The following is an 18356-nucleotide window of genomic DNA, read 5'->3' as shown; positions in this document are numbered from 1 at the left end:
GAAAAATAGCTGAGGACAAAGCCTACGACAGCTCCCGACCGGGATTTTTGTCCTGGCTCACGTTCAAGTTCAAGGTTTTGCGGAAATGGTAAATGCCGAAAAACTATTTCGGCGTGCACCCATATTTTGGCGTACGCAGAGTTGATAAATGAGGAGGAGTCCCATTAGAGGGCATATAAGGCTTATTAGCCAGATATCCAGTTTAGTGTGATAGATCACAGCCCAGTCATTACCTGAGGGCCGAGAGGATCTGGGTGCACCATCGTTTCCAGGCCTGGAACACAGAGTAACATGGATTGTTTACATACGCACCGACTGGCAAAATCCTAAATTAATTGTGCACTTTCTAAAATGTATTTTTCATATGACAGTTGTATCTGAACCGTATTAGAATTGTGTGACAGGATATCTACAAGCTGTGAGCTTGTAGATCTGCTATTTTCAGCAAAGAGGTTTGGCGTTGACAAGGAATAAAGAGCAGATCAAGTACAAGTGTTCATAAGTATAGAGGGTTTAAGACAAGTGGTCAACTATCTGAACATACACATTAACATGAATCCAACACAACGCTACGCAATGTCAAACATAAGCTAATCTATGAAATCTATGAAAAGTTTTCATTTGCAACATAATTTCCTCTCTCTCTCAGCTAAAGGGGTCCTTGGACTGAGAAACATTGAAGACCCCCTGCCGTAAAAGTACAAGGCAGAGCGAGGTCACCATGCGGCTGGTTTCTAATCCACAACGTTCCTTGCACGTACAGGATACACACAGCATGAGCCTTGGCCAGGCTGTCAAGCCTGATTTATATAAATTGCCGGTGTCGTGCTCAGTAAATAGTAGAACTACAAGCTCACAACGCGTCACGAATGTCACTGTGACACGTTGTGAGCTTGTGTATATCTCCTATTTACCGCAGGCGACACCGGTGTGCAACAAAGTAATGAATCAGGCTTGATACCCACCATAATGCCGACGCTACGTCACTTCTAATCCCACTGCAAATGTGGGTCTGAATCCTAATGAGACTGCAGTTCCCCCAGCGCCCACCGCGGCAGCATTGAGCAGACCACTCACTCTCTCTCTCTCACACTGGGACTGATGTGACTGGATAAGGATGCCGGTTGCCTGGGCCAGCGTTGGAAAGAAACTGACCTTGACATTCATGGTCTTGTGATTCTTCTTTGTTTTCTTCAAAAACTGCTTCAGGCTGCCAGAGGACATGTACTCTGTAATGAATATGACCTGTAGGGAAGCAGACACGTAACTATTAACCTTTTGTGTGTTTAAATTGGAAATAACAGTGGAATTATTTACTGGGTGTCTTTGTATGGATATTTTTACAAATGCAATACATACCCGTGCTTGACCCGTGGTCTTGTCCAGCCAGTATTTGTGGAACTTGACAATGTTGGTGTGTTCAACCTGCATCAGGTTCTCAAACATGTCCTTTATATTTTCCTAAAAAAACAAAAGAAAACACTTGGGTATCAAACTTCTACCAAATACATGTGTGGTATTTACTATTTATATCGTAACTTTCTGCACCTTTCGAAATCATCAACATTCCACCTCTCAATTTACAACTTACTCACACTCTACTGTCAGAGAGAACATTTAGGTAAACACATTCCGTTTCACTTTCAAATATCTTTTGAATATAATTATTAATATTACTCACTAGAGTAGTCACCACCTCTGCTATTAATTGTAGAGTTTTCAATGGTTTTGCTGCTTTTACGCACACACGTACACGCACGCACACGCACGCACGCACACGCACACACACACACACACACACTCTTATTTTATTTATTTATTTGGATCTGCACAAGAGGCGCAATACAATAGACCCAAACACTGATCAGAATTAGGTTCAAGGTTATTTATTAGTGTCCCCGAAGGGCAATTGGTTTTACAGCAGGTCATAAGGCTTGAAACACATATAACATCAATCAAACCAAACTTATTGCTGCTGGTCGCAAGCATGCGCTGCGCCCGGCCTACTTGCATCTTCAGCGACCGCCCTCTTCAAGAGGCAAGCAAGCAAGGGTCTGGTTGGTGGACATTATATGGTCCAACCAGATATAACTGCTGCATATGCTTAACACACAGAGGAAAAAAAGATAGCACATTGATGACATACTATTACTTGACACTACTAGACAGGATGTTTTCCCATAGAGTTAAAAATAATAATAGAGAGGCACCGGAAATCCCCTCTCATTCACTTGTATGGAGTTGCTCACCCAGCGCATACTTTTAGTTTTCACCCCTTCTTCCGGGTTGGAAAAGCCACCCACCCCAAGCTACCGCTCTACCTCCTCCGCTACTGCCTTCATAGTGACTGTAGGTAGAAATAAGACTGAATACAAATTACCTCCTGTGCTTTGAAGACGTTCTGGTCAGAGAAGACCACCTCGTTCCACACCACTTCCACCCCTTCTTCTGTGTCCATGGCCAGGTAAGCACTTTCCACGCCGGGGACATTGCCTTGGCTGAGCTGCAGCGGAGGGAGAAAATAAACATGGATTATTATTATTATTAGACATACCGTAATGCTCCATATAGACGCCAAATCTAAGGTGTACTGTAGTGTTCATTTCGATCATTTAGTCGACTAAGACTAGACTAAGACTAAACTATTTCAGATGACTAAAATAGGACCAAAACTAAATGGTGCGTCATTCAAAAGACGAAATCAGAATTATCGGACAAATTAACACCGCTGAGGTGCTTAATCTTGACACAGAGTGGTACCACGATGTCTGAACTACAAGCCAACAGAGCCCACAGGAACCTGACTGGGATTGTATTTTTACAATCCCAGGATTGTAAAGGAAATGAATTGGTCTGCCAAAGATAGACAGGATGCCAGGGTCGAGCGCTATGTGCCGCACGGGGCAACCAAGGCGAACAGGAGTAAATAAAGGAGTCCATGTCTAAGGCCAGGTTCCATTCAGGCATACAGTACACAGTACATGTCATGACACTCAGCAAGTCACAGTGCCTTTTGTTTTGTTTTTAACGTAAAAGTATCAATACAACAATCTAGAAATACTCGGTTACAAGTAAAAGTTCGGTATTCAAATTTTACTTGAGTAAAAGTACAAAAGTATTGGCATGAAAATATACCAAAAGTAAAAGTACTCATTGTGCAGAATGTCCCCCGTTTCACAAGCTCAATATGTAAAAGCTCTTGAAAATAGCAGATCTAGGCTGGGGAATTGGGAATTGGCTATACTAAATTGGGGAGAAAATGTTTTTCATTTTTCTTTTGTCTTGAAGGGCCATGTTTTGCACAATAACAGTCTTCTTAATATGTCTGCCCACGATCTCTGTGATTTATACAGTACGTTTGTCTACCCCACAGTCACTGATACTAAAATCGAATGTTTTAATTTAAATTTCTCTATGAATCTGTGACTTGACACGCATACCGTTATAAAACGAAAATAAAAAGATTTTGAAAAGAAAGAAAATAGCAGATCTACAAGATCACAAGTCACAACACGCTGCGCTGCATGCGACTGTGAGCTTGTAGATTGTAGATAGTACATAATAGGGTTGAAGTGGTTTAGCGTGTGTTTGTTTTCCGATAACAATAATCAAAATCTACAAAGTAACGAGTAAAAGTTAAAAGTAAAGTTTTAAAATAATTGTAGTGAAGTAAAAGTACAAGATCTGCCTCTGAGATGTAGAAGTAAAAGTATTGAGAAAAAAAAGTAAAAATTCCACAACATTTGTAGTTAACCCATTCTGGGCGGGAACCCCTTTAGGTGTTAGCATTATGTTATGCTTCAGCTATTGAAAAATAGCAGATCTACAAGCTCATAGCGCGCCACCGAGTGGCGCAATACGAGCTTGTAGGTCTGCTATTTTTTTTAAACCGAAGAACGACTGACATAGAAACATAGCTTTTTCAGAAAACTGGATGTAGAAGACAGTGCTTGTACTTTAGTACTGGATACTTTCCAGGAGTGGCGAGTCACACTACCACACTGTGACACACTGTGAGGCCCTGCACTTCCCGTGGGGAGTCAGTGGGGGACAAGAGCCCACAGACCTCAGAGGAAGAGCTGAAGGTTCATCGTCATAGTGTACTGGAGCTTATTACGGCTGGGGCCAGACAGACACGTGAACGAGTGAAAACGCTTTTGTCAAATGGGCTCGACTCACAAGCTTACGCACGGGGTTGTGCACAGAGGTGACACTATTACATCGCACATTGCGAGGCGATGCAAAACGTGTCACACCCAAATAGGCCCTGTAGTGAGTGAGTACGGGACAGATATGAACACAGATGGAAGCCCCGACCGTCACACTTTTCCAACCCGGAAGAAGGGGTGAAAACTAAGGGAGTATGTATGCGCTGGGTGAGCAACTCCATACAAGTGAATGGGAGAGGGGATTTCCGGTGCCTCTCTATTATTATTTTTAACTCTATGGGAAAACGCAAGAGGCCACAGAATGCCCAAATCCTTCCAGTATCCATGCAACGCATTGCATTGTTGCTGTGAGCTTGTAGATCGGTGAGATCGTAGATCGGTTAGATCAGAGTAGTTTGAACTGTAACAACAATGTATGAAAGGTGCTATACAAAATAATAATAATAATAATAATAATTATTATTATCATCATTATTATTATTATTATTATTTGTGCAACTTTTGAAACATTTTGAAAGAGAAAGTTAAAGGTAGGGTAAGTGATATTTTTGTTAAAGGTTAAAGCACTAATATTCTGATAGTACCCATTGCTACCAAGTGTTCAGTCACAGGGGTCTCCCTATGTCTCTCCAGCTCTTTTTAATACACAGAAAATACATGTTCATGAATGTTTGTTTTCTTGTTCTGCTTGTTCTGACTTTTCCTTGTGTCCATGGACACAAGGAAAAGTCAATAACATGTTCCGGTTGCAATTTTGTCTGCTCATCATGACCTGAATGTGAGCTGGAGAGACATGGAGACTCCCGTTACTGAACTATATATATCAGAATAATATAGAGCTATTTAACACTTATTATAATAATAAAGAAATCACTTACTCTACCTTTAAATGTGTCTGTGTGGGTTTTATAAATATTTAACCAATGAAAACCTTGAAAAGATTGTGACTAGGAAATAGAAAAACAGATCCAGGTGCCTTTTGAATTTACTAAAAATAGATTGTCCAAAACAGCTACTAAAACAAGGTTTTTCTGCCTGACACCGTCCATGACGATATGCTACAATGTAACCTGCAAGGGTCCAACAAAGCTTGCTTGTTGCAGCCAATTAACTCATTAAGACGTGAGGCCTACAGATCCTTTCTGTCGGGTGGAAACCATTATGTCCAAAATAGTTACTCTTCAAAGTCAGTCAGATGCTCTCCCTGTCTGAATGGGTTAAGCACACAACAGGTTTCATCACTGGGATCCATGCATGACGGACAGCCATAACGCAGCACAAAACCACCGTTTTATTGCGAGAGACATAAGCAGGAAAATGTGCAACAGGATACTGTGTAATCATCACCTTCAAGTCCAGGTAGGTACATCATCATCATCATCATCATCATCACACATACTTTGGCAATTGTGATTATTGTGATTATTATGTAAATGTTTGCATTGGCACCTGCGTTCTGTTTGCCCGTATGCTGAATAGGTCGTGCTCTGATAGAGCACGACCGACTGGGGAATCCTAGAACAGGTTGGACGATGGAGGTGGCATTGAAGAAGCTCTTAGAAGGAATAATAAGTATCACCAAAGCTTTTTTTTTATCCCCCGATTTTGAAACCCATTTTTTCACCCAGTGTGTAATCCTGGGCGCTACACTTCCTCTGCCAACCTGGGGGGGGGCAGCGAACTGACGTCATAGTATCACAAAAGCTGTCGTCTGATGTTCAGTAACAGCGAAGTCGAGGCGCGACAGGAAACGGGCAGCTGACATCCAGAATGATCCTGTTGACGGGCACTGAAAAATGCACAGGACTGACTGGGGCACCAATGCAACAAAGTTCAGATGCAGAACATACATGCTGCTCTAATGTAGCCTGACAGCGAGTCGCAGGTTCAATTCCCGACGGCCTTTGCCGCGTCACTCCCTGACTCTCTCTCCCTTGTTTCCTGTAACACTCTACTGTACTATCCGAATAAAGGCAGTAAAGCCCCAATAAAATAAATGAATAAAATGCGCAGGACTACGCTTGAAAAGTGCAGCGGTGTCTCTACTGTGAAAAGATGGAACCTGTGCCCGAACTAAAGACTAAAGGCCTTTTCAGACACGGAGTGACTGACGCACGTTGGTAATTCATTTTCAATGGGTCATTGAAAATGAATTACTAAGGTGCGTAGTTGAGGGACGATTACGTAAGTGTAAATTGTCGTGCGGCGGTGCGGGCGACTAGACCTGGATTGCTTTTTTTCACACTACACGTCCCGCACCTCTCATGAGCAAACGTGACGCTGATCCAGGCGAGAACACCTGCGTCACTCGCTGCCCGTCTAAAAGGGCTTTAGATCAGTGTGCTCTTAACCGTATACCTCTGGTTTTATTATGTGGTGGCGATGTAGTGGCACAGGAGTTGAAGTACCGCTTGACAGGCCTGCATGTGCAACATAGAGAGGGCATATCTGTTAGCAGCTGAGAAACAGTGTAACCCTAAGGTATATACATGGCGATTGTTCCTTTAACTGTGTTGGCGGGCTGATCGCTGATCACCAGTTCTGCAACACGGACTCCTTTTTCTTTATAACATAGAAAGAAAGCATAAGGATTACTCCGGAGAGGAGAGACACGGTGGTTATAACAGGAAAAAAACCAGGAAGCATTTAGAGTTTCTTCAGAATTTCACCTCCATCGTCCAATCGGGACACGTCGGACTCGAACCTAATTGGCAGCTGGTTAATTTCATTCAAGAGTGGTATATTTGTGTTGCATATGCATTGTAGGAGATTACTCTTTTTTGTGTGTGTCTGACAGAAACACATTCTCCAGTCAGTTTGATCTGCACACAGCTCAGTGGTTTAGGTCGAGGGGGGCTATCCTTTTACCACCGTACAAAAAGGTTCAAACAAAGTGCTCTACGCCTAAGCCTGATCGTTCATTCAGTGCCATTAAGTCCGGTGAGATTCTGTACACCTACACCATCCGGGTAATTGCAGCTCCATTTCCATTGGCTTTGCTTTCCTGCACCGTCAATTCAAGTGCAGTTATCTAGCTACAATACTTCAACTAAACTACTAGTTGGTCTATACAGGGCTAATTAGACACCGAACCCTATGCTGAGTCTCACAGCAATGATGTCACCAGTGTGCCCTGGTTTTGCTTTGACATCACTCAAAAGCTTAGACCTTCGACTACTCTAGTCTACATCCGGTACAAACTCGGTACGAACACCATGTATTTTAGTTGAAAACTAGAAGCCATATTACAATTTAATTTCCACCATTGAATTTATCATGTCAAAATACAAACATTTTGATAAATAAATTCAGACATGTCAAGTTTTACACTGGAAAAACCTTGTCTTACAGTACAGTACATTTGATGTGACAGCCAGCTTAAAAAATGGCCGTCATTCGTATAGGTGGCCAACAATTGGCTTTTCTGAAAAAGCAGGTCCTAGGCAATATTCATGCCAAATTCGATGTGTGTATCGCAAGGTGAACGATTATGTCACTAATCTGCTGCACCAAACTATTTACATATTGCAGTGGAGGGACCTGCAACAACCACCACAGAAGAACTAAGACAGGTCATTAAAATATTCGTTTTTCAAGCTCTCAACAAGACGTAAAAAGGAGCCAAATCGATGCACAGAAGCACAATTGTTTTCACATCCAACTCCAACAAACGCGGTTGACATAGATTTCCTTCTCCTTTTAAAACGTAAACTAGGGCAGTGGTTCTCAAACTTTTCTGACTCAGGGGCTAGGGCACCCCTTAAATAACATTTTTCATATTATGGTACGTAATGCAAATCCCCCTAAGATACAGTATGTCACGGAGTTAACGTATATATAACCCATGTATCAGTTTCCATTAGGACAGACTCAAAATAACTTCATACTTTATATTTAACCACTTGAACCCCAGCATCCCTATTCTGGGGGGGAACATTCACCAAAAATAGCCGATCTACAAGCTCACAACGCATCAAAATAACTCAAGTACAGTGCAACTCAGGTAAGTTTTATTAAGTCTAGAGGGTGTAAGTGAAGTGATAAAACGGAATATTATCAAAATATTAAGGACTTGTGTCACGGCACCCACTTTGAGAAACTTTGTACTAGGCTAGTAGGGCATGATGTTACTGTAGCTAAAGGGAAAAAAATAGGGCATAAGTGGTTAATGCTTGAATGGTGTGTGGATAAAGAATGGATAAGCGGATACACAACAGTCATTTTGAAGCGCCATTCAACAAGCCGCCAGGCAGGATGAGTATGAGGCCAACCATCTGTAACATTACCACTAGATGATGATGTAAAACAGAGCAGGGACAGAGAGATGAGCAATGGTGTAGAGATGATGGATTAACCAGACAGACGGTGAGGGAGAGGTGGAGGCTGTATAGACATAAAGAGAGAGGTTGGGACCGGCGAGCAACGGAATGAGAGAAAAGATAAGCAGGAAGAGAGCAACAGTGGGGGAGGGAAACAGAGAGAGCTATAAGAGGGAGGGAGAAACGGGCCAGTGTAAAGAATAAAGAGACCGGGGCGGAATAGGGTGAAATAAGGACAGATTGGGTGCCTGCCAGCCTTTTAAATCTCCCATGGTGCATTTTTAAATCCTGCTCAATAATGGATAGGTTAATTATTTCTCTCGCCTCCCCCCCCATAACAACATTTAGCATTCCATGTCCTACGAATTATGCATAGGCCTACTTTTGATCCTCCAGAATCTGGGTATAATTATAATCCAAGAGTATCCACAGAGAACATGATCCACCAAACGCCTGTAATCGACGAGACCCACGTGGGGGTTTCAGTTTATGAGGGAGTGCTTTATTTTGTCTCAACATCCCTGCATACTTCCTCAGTGACTTATGCTGTCAGAATCAATGCTCCTACATGCACAACAAGATAGATTTTTCTACCCAAGGCGGGGCTGGCGAAAGGGCCTTTCTTTGTGGAGTTTGCATGTTACAATTTACAATTTTACAATTTAGGCATTTAGCAGACGCTCTTAATCCAGAGCGACTTACATTAAGCAAGAACAAAAGCATGGGAATACATCACATAAAGACATTTATCATGAAACATGCGTAGCTAAGAAAGTAACAGTGGAATATCTATAATGAAACTATACATATAAGCTATACATCTATACTACTATGCTACACATATGTACTATGACGTGCTATGACTACTAGAATTGCTATCTAAGGAATTCTCCCCCTAGGTACCCCCACAAAAAACATGCAGTAATCCTGGTCTCTAAACTACCTCACCCTGGGCAGCCTAATGATGGAGAAAGGAACTGGTCAGAATAACGTGTTCCTTAACTCCTTAACGCGCTACGTCCGGCCGGGGAAACTCCCCGTCGGGTGAAAAGAAGCAGCTTGGACTCCTCATGCATAGAAGGAAGCATGAGGTCAGTCCGGTGCCCTCCCCAGGTTGGCAGAGGAAGTGTAGCGCCAAGGATTACATTAGATTGACACTGGGTGAAAAAAATGGGTTGCAAAAATCGTGGGAGGAGAGGAAAGAAATGTAATAAAAAAAGCTTTAGAATAGTGGTTCTCACAAGCTTGTACATCTGCTATTGTTGAACAGAGAAAAGGAAAGAAAGAAAGAAAGAAAGAAAGAAAGAAAGAAAGAAAGACAAAATCAGATGGGAGAGTCCGGTGGTCCGTGGCCAAATTCGGACATATCAATTCGGAGGTCCTTGCCACGAAAAGGTTCAAGAACGACTGACTTAGGGCCGATTCATACTCCTATTTTAGAGCCGAAACGACTTTTACTCAGCTCTAAAATAGGCCCTTAGAAGAAGGCCTTTTTAGAATCTGATTGGGTTCAGTGAATCATGGCTGGGTTCAGATCAGACCACGGGTGTCCCAGACGGACGAGCAGCTTTACCATTTTACAGTACGAGTGCGAGTAGTCTTTGGAGAGTGGCTGCCAGCCACAGACAGACAGACAGCCCCCTGGCTCCACATGCATTGCATGAAAGGACACGAACAACACAGCACAGCAGCAGGGGCAGACAGTCTGATGTGACGATACTGCCTGGTCTGGGCGAACTGATGTTATCTACTAATACTACAGCACTGCTGTCCCAACGATACAGCCTGCCACTGGACATCAGGCTCGCGGAGACTGTCCCCCGTTTTAAATAGACTATAGACTCTATAGACTACCTTTTAATGCCAATTCCTCTTGATTCTGTAAAGGGGATGCACACGCAGATCCGACACACCAAAGGTCCGACATGCGGAAACAACGGTCGGACATGCGGTCGAACATGCGCTTAATTGTGTCTCTGGCACTGAACATGGAACATATGAATTATAAATGTCACTTATGTTTGCCTTTTAGGCTTCGTAATCAATTTTATATGACCAATAACAAACTTAAATATACAAATACATTTCTGACATATTTAATCATGTTATACATACATGTATACTTTCCCCAAAAAAATCAATTATAGCCGAAATAGCTGAACATCCTTGGTGGACCATATTCAAGGCTATGGGCTGAATGGCCCATATTGTTCAGTGCTTCAGTTAATCACATTGCGGAGCTCACCAGAAGTCTGTACACTGGATTGATTGATTGAATACTTTATTAGTCAGGCATGTAAAGTAACAGCACGTGGTTAACAGTCAGACATTGAGGCTAAAAGGATAAAACTAAACAAAAAGTCCTGGGGACTTTCCACGTCGAGCAGAGACCTGACATTGTCCCATCTTGAGCAAGGATGGGACTCTCCCTTCAACTGGAAGAAATGTCAGGCAGACCCAGGCTCTAGGGTGGGCGGCCATCTGCCCCGTGTAGGGGTCTTAACGTCAAAAGCATGATTGTTCATCGTTAACTCAGCTGTTACATTTCCCTGGCTGAGGAAACCTTTCGGTCGTTTTAATTGAATGAATCAAACTCCCACCAGCACCTTGCAAGCTTAGCATGATCCTCTCACTCAAATGCGGAAGATTTACATGTAAGCTCTGGCAAAGGATTTTGCATGTGATGGATGGTACTATTTACTTTAGAGAAAAGCAAGCAAGCGCACGGTTCTTTACTCACTGAATCACTATTATCCGACGCATATAGCTGATGATTCACTCAGAAGCGTGATGATGGGTTGGCGACCAGAAAACTATCATTTTGGTTTCTTCTGTAAAAAGGAGTACTTATACAGCTACATGTTACGGTGCTGCTCTTTAGCTAAAGGGTGATATTTTCTCCCGCAGACACAAATTAAGATTTCAATGGTTGACCAGAGACAGTCTATTATAAAGCCTGATTTATACGCACGTTGCAAGCTGGTGTTGCAAGCCGTGAATAGCAGCTATGCATGCCCACAATTCGTTGCGAAAGCTTATAGATCTGCTATTCACTGAGCTTGACACCCGCACACAACTAAGTATAACTGAAGTATAACTGAGGCAAAAATACCTTTTAGGGTGTTTAGTTTTTCCCTATTGCAGTGCATTTACAGTGGAAAGGCCTCGAACAAATCTTCAACAAATCTTGAAGACAAATTATGGAAACAGACCCAGAACTTGAGAAACTGTGTTAGGCTATAAACCCTTCCATCAAGGGCCCCCTAGCAGCTCTCCCTGGGTGTTACCTTCCGGTTGCCTCAAACTGAACTGACTCACTCACTAGTCACTACCCGTCTACCCCTGCAGCCTCCCTCTTATACTAGGCAAGACTGTACCAAGGAACAGTTCTGTAATTGGTAACCCACTTAACTCAACATCTGGCTAACCATGGCCCATGAGTTAACTTACACAATTACCTAGTTTAACTAAACCATTCAAATACATTTTTCAGATACATTACATGCGCCACAACATCAAGATAAATAGAAGACATAACACAAGAGCTCTTGTAACACAGACAGACACCCTCCTGCTCTATAGCACTTGGTACCGTCCTGTGAGCCAGGTGCCAAACAAACATAATTAAACACAATTGACAACAAACATATATGCCGTGAAAATATATGCAAAGTACTGGTGTTCTCTTTTACAATTCACTGTGAGTTACCAATAATAAAAATATAAATATGCACTTATGTCCATTTCCACAGTCTTCCAAGCCGGCCAGCAAAGTTAGTTACCGGTAAATGGATGCAACTGTGTAGTTTACAGTAGGTGCGTGCATTGTTCTCCATCAGTGTGTGTGTGTATAGGTGAGGTATGATGGTATATGATAAGAGCATTTCACACAGGTGTGATGTTTTTACTAAAGTCACTCTACAGAGGTTTTAGAGTGTTGTCCATAAATCAGTGCTATTGAACACCCTTTACAACTGTGTGTTCATTAAAACAATATTGAACAAATGAAAAGCATTACAATTTAAAGCGCTTCGGACAAAAACATCTTAACTCCACTTGACCCTCAAACTGTCTGCTAAAGCAGTTAACTCCACAACCTCTGCCCCTCTCATGTAAGTAATTGACAATATATAAAGTCCATCTTTTATTAAACAGAAAAAGGGAGTTAGAATCTCAAGAAGGGAAAGTGCACCAGATTGTCTGGTTGAGTTATTATTATTATTATTATTATTTTTTTATGTTTTTCTTTTTGCGGCTTCCGCCTTATTTTATATTTTTTATAGAGGGTCAGACAGTAGGCTGACAGGAAATGGGGAGAGAGATGGGGGAGTGACATGAGTAAAGGCCGTCGGGATCGGGAGTCGGCACACCGCCAGACTGGATTACCAGCCAAGGTGCCTGGACCGCTGAGCCACGGCCCATGCCGGTTGAGTTACTATTATTAGGAAATTATAAATAGTCAATGAACTATTGGTTGAGAAACAATGGGATACAAGTGAGTACACACACCAGTGATACAAAATCACTAATCTTCTTAGCCCATAAACCCACCCAACACAACAGTGGTCCCCAGGTTCATTCTAAGTCAGTGTGGTGGTCAGATCAACATATGGAATGAATTCTCTACTGGTCATATATGGAGTGTGTCTTTGAGTATACAGGGTTTGATGAGGTCAGATCAACATATGGAATGTCAGAACAAGAAGGACGGGTGGGAAGGATCAACATATGGAATGTCAGAACAGGTCAGCTGATCTAAGGGTTTGAGGGTTGATATAGAGTTTCTGGCTGGCTCCATATATGCAGATCTAGGTGATGATTCAGTCGAGTGTAGAGGGTTTGATGATGTCAAATTGACATATGGCGCGTGTCACTAGGTGTGATGTCACGAAGCGTGATGGACTGACAACCATATATGGAGAGCTAAGGGTCTCCATGATGTCACGCGATCAGATCCATATATGGAGATCTAAGGTTGTCCATGTCATGAGATGTCACGAGGTGTAATGGATTGGCAACCATATATGGAGGCGTGCATGGCCAACGGACGGGCAGGTTTTGCAGGTTTTCATAGTATACTGCGAACTTCGGTCTGCTATTAAAAAACCTTTTCAGATGGGGGTCCGCAGCCATATTCATTTGGTAGTCCTCGGCCTAAACCTCTGGTCTAATCAACAAGCGCCCAAACAGCAGAACCCACCCTGCCGACGCTACTGCCTTAAATACCACAGTTGACAGCAGGGACCGTGCCAATCTAGCAGGCAGTGGTGTAAAACAACTAAGTACATTTACTCAAGTACTGTACTTAAGTACAATGTTGAGGTATTTGTACTTAACTTGAGTATTCCCAAAACTTTTACTTCTACTCCACTACATCTCAGATGCAAACACAATTATTTGAAAACTATCGTTGCTTACCGGTAGTTACTTTGTAGATTGTGATTATTATTGCAAAACATAAATTCATTATCCAATCCAGCCCTATATACATTTTGGCCATTTGAAACGACGCATTGTGAGCTTGTAGGCTATTTTCAAAATATTTGAACACTTGAAATGAGACAGTATGTAGTAATAATGAGTACTTTTTCATTTGGTATGCCCTACTCAACATTATTGTTTTTACTTTTTTATTGTCTTTGTTCGTCTTCTGTGTATGTGCTTTTCATGTAATTGCCCTTTTGTTTATAGATTTTTTTACTTGGAAAATGATAGTAACAAAATTACATAAAAAGAAGTATGAAGCCATACTTTTGTACTTTTACTCAAGTACACTTTGAATCCCAGACTTTTACAGTATTGATACTTTTACTTAAGTAAAATAATGTAGTACATTTTCCACCACTGCTAGGAGGCCACCTCTGCTCCATTTCTGCCCACCAAGCACAAGGCTGCAGCATACAGCGTGGGCGACCGAGCGGCACATGGCCATCAGCCCTGTTTCATTGTATGCAGAATTCCTAAGAAACGCAGCCTGGGTGGATACAGCTGTAGGAGGATTTGCAATCAGCCCAGCTGACCATAGTGAAGTTATTAATATTATATGTGCTGTTATTTCTCCCATTGGTCGAGGAGGCCGCAAATATCTTGGAATTCATCAAATATGTCAGGCAAAAGAAAGAAGGAAGTGTTTGTTTGGCTACTGGGCTTTTCAACCCACTTGTGGTTTTTTGATTATTGCTCAACTTCTACAGTGGCTCCTCTGATAAACAGTACTCTCTCAGAGAGTACTGTTTATCTCTAGAAGGGTGGGGAGAGGGGACTTCTTTGGAACAAGGGATGGGCACAGAGAGAGAGAGAGAGAGAGAGAGAGAGAGATGCGTTAAACACAGGCAGATGCAAAGATTCATCACTTTGTATCTGAAGTTGAAGTCAGTTCAACTTATTTATAGCTTTGCATCTTTGTATCTTTAAGAAAGAAAGAAAGACAAAAAGAAAATATATAATGACAATCTCTACTGTCTGCTCTACTCTACATTAACGAGATATGATAATCTGATTACAGTATTACTGGACCGGAACACAATGCAGGGTGGGTTCGGGTATTCCATCATTTTCGAGGCAGAAAGCCACATTACATCTCACTTTCTCTCCATTGGCGCCAGAGATTTGGGTCTGGGTGGCCCAGGGTTGGTTTATTTTCTCTAGAGATGCTGACAAACAACAGTCGGTCCCCTGTCCAGCGGTGGTCAATGCCCATGGGCTTCAGTGCCCTGTCATGGCAGTGTGAGACCAATATATAGCGTGGCCTCCGATTGGTTGCTGACAGGAGGTGGGTTCAGACAGGGTGGGGTGGGGGAGAAGGATTAGCTGGGGGTGGTGGGAGCTGGGAGGAGTCGCCGTGCGTTCACGTCAACTCAAAACAGAGCCAACTTCTATTCTGATGATGTTGTTTAGTGTTTTGGGTCAATAACCAGTAAATCCTGGTGAAACTGGTTTCCCCGCTATTCCAGGTACTGTACACTCTTTCCTTTAACCCAGTAACAGTGATTTTTTTGTGCTGTCCTTCTCTCACTCAGGCAGGCAACTAAAAGTTCAGCGCTCCAAAGACGTCCTTGAGTAGGATCATAATTTAAAAGAAATGCAAGGCAACAGCCAATACTGTCCGAGTCCAACTGAGCAGTAGACATTACCCACAATAACCCACTACTATTTCACAACACCAAAGTAGGGTGCATTTTGCATCCCAAAATGCATTTTATACTGTTTTACTCAATAAAACAAAGACCTCTGCATCCACGGGATGCACTTACTGTACTACTGTACTGTTTTTATTCTAGTTTATTTTGCTAGCTTTAATTATAACTTATAATAATCATTTCTTCTTCTGTTTTCTACATGAATATAACCACATTATAACCATATAAAATGAAATGGGAGTTAAATGCTGCAATTTGTACAAATGGCAAAATATGACTCCTAACGTTGTTGAAGTGGGACTGAAGTGGGATAAAATGTCCCTGGGACTCATTTAAAAGACCATCCCTGCATCCCAGGACTCATTACATTGAACCTATTCACGTCACTGCAACACTGTATGTTTTTACATGAAAAGATGAATAGGCGGTAATTATGGGAGGCAGGGTCAACAAACACAGACAAAAAGTCCATCCACCCTACATTTAGAATACGACTTTTAATTAGCTTATGAGTCAGTGATGGCAGAAGTACTCACATTTTTTACTTAAGCAACATACCACAATGTAGAAATACTCTGTTACAAGTAAAAGTTTGGTATACTATGCTGACTTTACTTGAGTGATAGTCAGTTTTAAGTTTTAAAATGTATACAAATCTTTTGAAAATAGCAGATCTACAAGCTCACAACAACGCGTAGCCAAGGTATATATGTGGCTGAGTAATGTATAATACAGACTAGTAACTGCTCTCTCCCCTGCACAAATGAGCCGAGAAGGCGTTGGCTTTTGACACCCTGCGCTGTCGGATTAACTACAGGTTTTACGGGTTCAGAAGAAGCCACACTTTCAGGCATGCACTGTATTATGGAAGTTTTACATTCAGTGCGGTCATGTTTATGACACGTATATTGTCGACAGGTGGACCTCCCCTCATCCTGAGGTGTGAGGAGAGAGAAAGAGAACTGAGAGCCACTTTTTATTAGCGGTCGGAGTTGGAAATAGTTACAGATCGAACATGAACGTCTCTTTACGACTGCGGTAGCCTAATTGTAGATAATAACGATCATTGCGCACATGGCTCTTTATAGAGACCAATGTTCTCTAAAATATATTGTATTTGACGCTCGCATCTCCCACCGGCTGTACCTGTGTTATAGTTACGTGGGAGTAGATCAGCAGTTCGGAAACGCTTTGGGCAGTGCACCCCCTCTTACCTCCCGACCTAGCACCCGGAAAGGAAATATATGAACATATTTTTGAGTGGTGCAACTCCAAGAAACAGCAATGTCCGTGTTAACCTATTATGACTATGTGACTACCAGTACCAGTAGGGGCAAAAGTGGCGCTGTTTTATTGTAAATGGTCATCATATAATGATGTAACATTTTATTATAAATTGTCCGCCTGCATATATGTCTCTAGTCTACATATGCAGTGTACATATAAATACCCATATATGTGGATAAGCTATATACGAGAGATATATATAATATTTCATATCCACATATATGCACATATGGCATATATGCAGAATATATTCTGCATATACTTGCCATGTATTGGCATTTATGTTCATATAAATTATTTAAAATGCACTGTATTCAGGTGGACATTTACTTAAGTAAACAGATTCTGTAGCCTACTTAAGTACAGTACTTACAGTACTTAAGTAAAGATTATGTACATAAGTACAGTACTTAGGTACATTTACTTTGTAAATGTCCACCTCTGACTGTATTTGAGGGTTTGTGTGAACACAAACATTTTCTTTTCTATAATTTTTATCCCACGATTTTGCAACTGATAAACAAGCCCAAAGTAACAGCTTGAACAGATCTACAAGCTCACAATATTAAATATAAAAGGTATTAAAGTTAAATCTGACTTGCCTAAGCCTGCAGTGCAGATACGCTGTTACGTGTATTTTTCAGAATGGACAAAATTATTATATTTTTTTAATACAGAATGAGATTATATCAACATCGGTAATATTGCCATAACGGCAATTAATTATATCGGATATCAATATCGGATGTCTCATCGGCACATCCATAGTTCAGACGGGTCTGATTTTTATACCACTGTTGGTTCCGACATTGTTCTTGCGTTGTAATTCCGTGCAGAGCTAGGGGTCATCAATGTGTCTGTACAAGGTACAACATGTTCTTCGTTATAATGTGTTTAGAACATTCATGTAATGTGCAATGAAAGCACTGACTGTACGACTCAATTATTGAAAACCTCAAAGTCAGCCAGTAGCCAATTCAGTGGCTGACTAGTCTCCAGGTTTGCTGCAGAATAGCTTAATTAAGTAATTTTCAAATGTGTAGCACATTGGGTTTGACACTATGGCACATTAACGGTTCACTACACATTTAGGGCTATAGGTCTACGTGTTTCAGGTAAGATTATCGACCGATTATTTGGCGTGTCCGTCGTAAAAAAAAATATATATTTTGAATGGCAATCACAAGCCATCATGGTAATGGCCCCTGGAAGAGAGGCATCCATTTGAACTCTGAATGACACCCACCTTGTTGCAACCGCCTATGTGAATACTAGGAAGTAGCAACAGCCACAACAACTGCAGTATAATTGCAAGAATAGAAGGTCATTCTATTGACATTGCTGCGCTGATGTACCTTACGGCACTGGCCTTGTGTCTATGACCTCAGCACACAGGTGCTACACAATATGTCACAGTAATGCACAACCTCAGGACATGAAAA

At 41.7% G+C, this 18356-nt stretch overlaps 1 protein-coding gene across 1 annotated transcript in view; it reads right to left on the bottom strand.

Moving 5' to 3' along the window:
* LOC308336621 (nuclear receptor-binding protein 2-like) overlaps positions 1 to 18356 on the bottom strand; it is a 68325-nt gene that overhangs the window by 15109 nt on the left and 34860 nt on the right. Inside the window, exons 2-5 of the mRNA XM_080794060.1 lie at positions 2381 to 2503; positions 1360 to 1461; positions 1156 to 1245; positions 234 to 274 (exon numbers count right to left, since the gene is read on the bottom strand). Of these exons, the coding sequence (XP_080650186.1) occupies positions 234 to 274; positions 1156 to 1245; positions 1360 to 1461; positions 2381 to 2503 (356 nt within the window). The remainder of the gene's footprint in view (positions 1 to 233; positions 275 to 1155; positions 1246 to 1359; positions 1462 to 2380; positions 2504 to 18356) is intronic.

Source organism: Protomyctophum bolini (assembly GCF_963924005.1).
Source record: "Protomyctophum bolini genome assembly, chromosome: 21".
Taxonomy (NCBI): Eukaryota; Metazoa; Chordata; class Actinopteri; order Myctophiformes; family Myctophidae; genus Protomyctophum; species Protomyctophum bolini.
The sequence above is the reverse complement of the archived record's forward strand: the minus strand, read 5'-3'. Positions and strand labels throughout refer to the sequence as shown.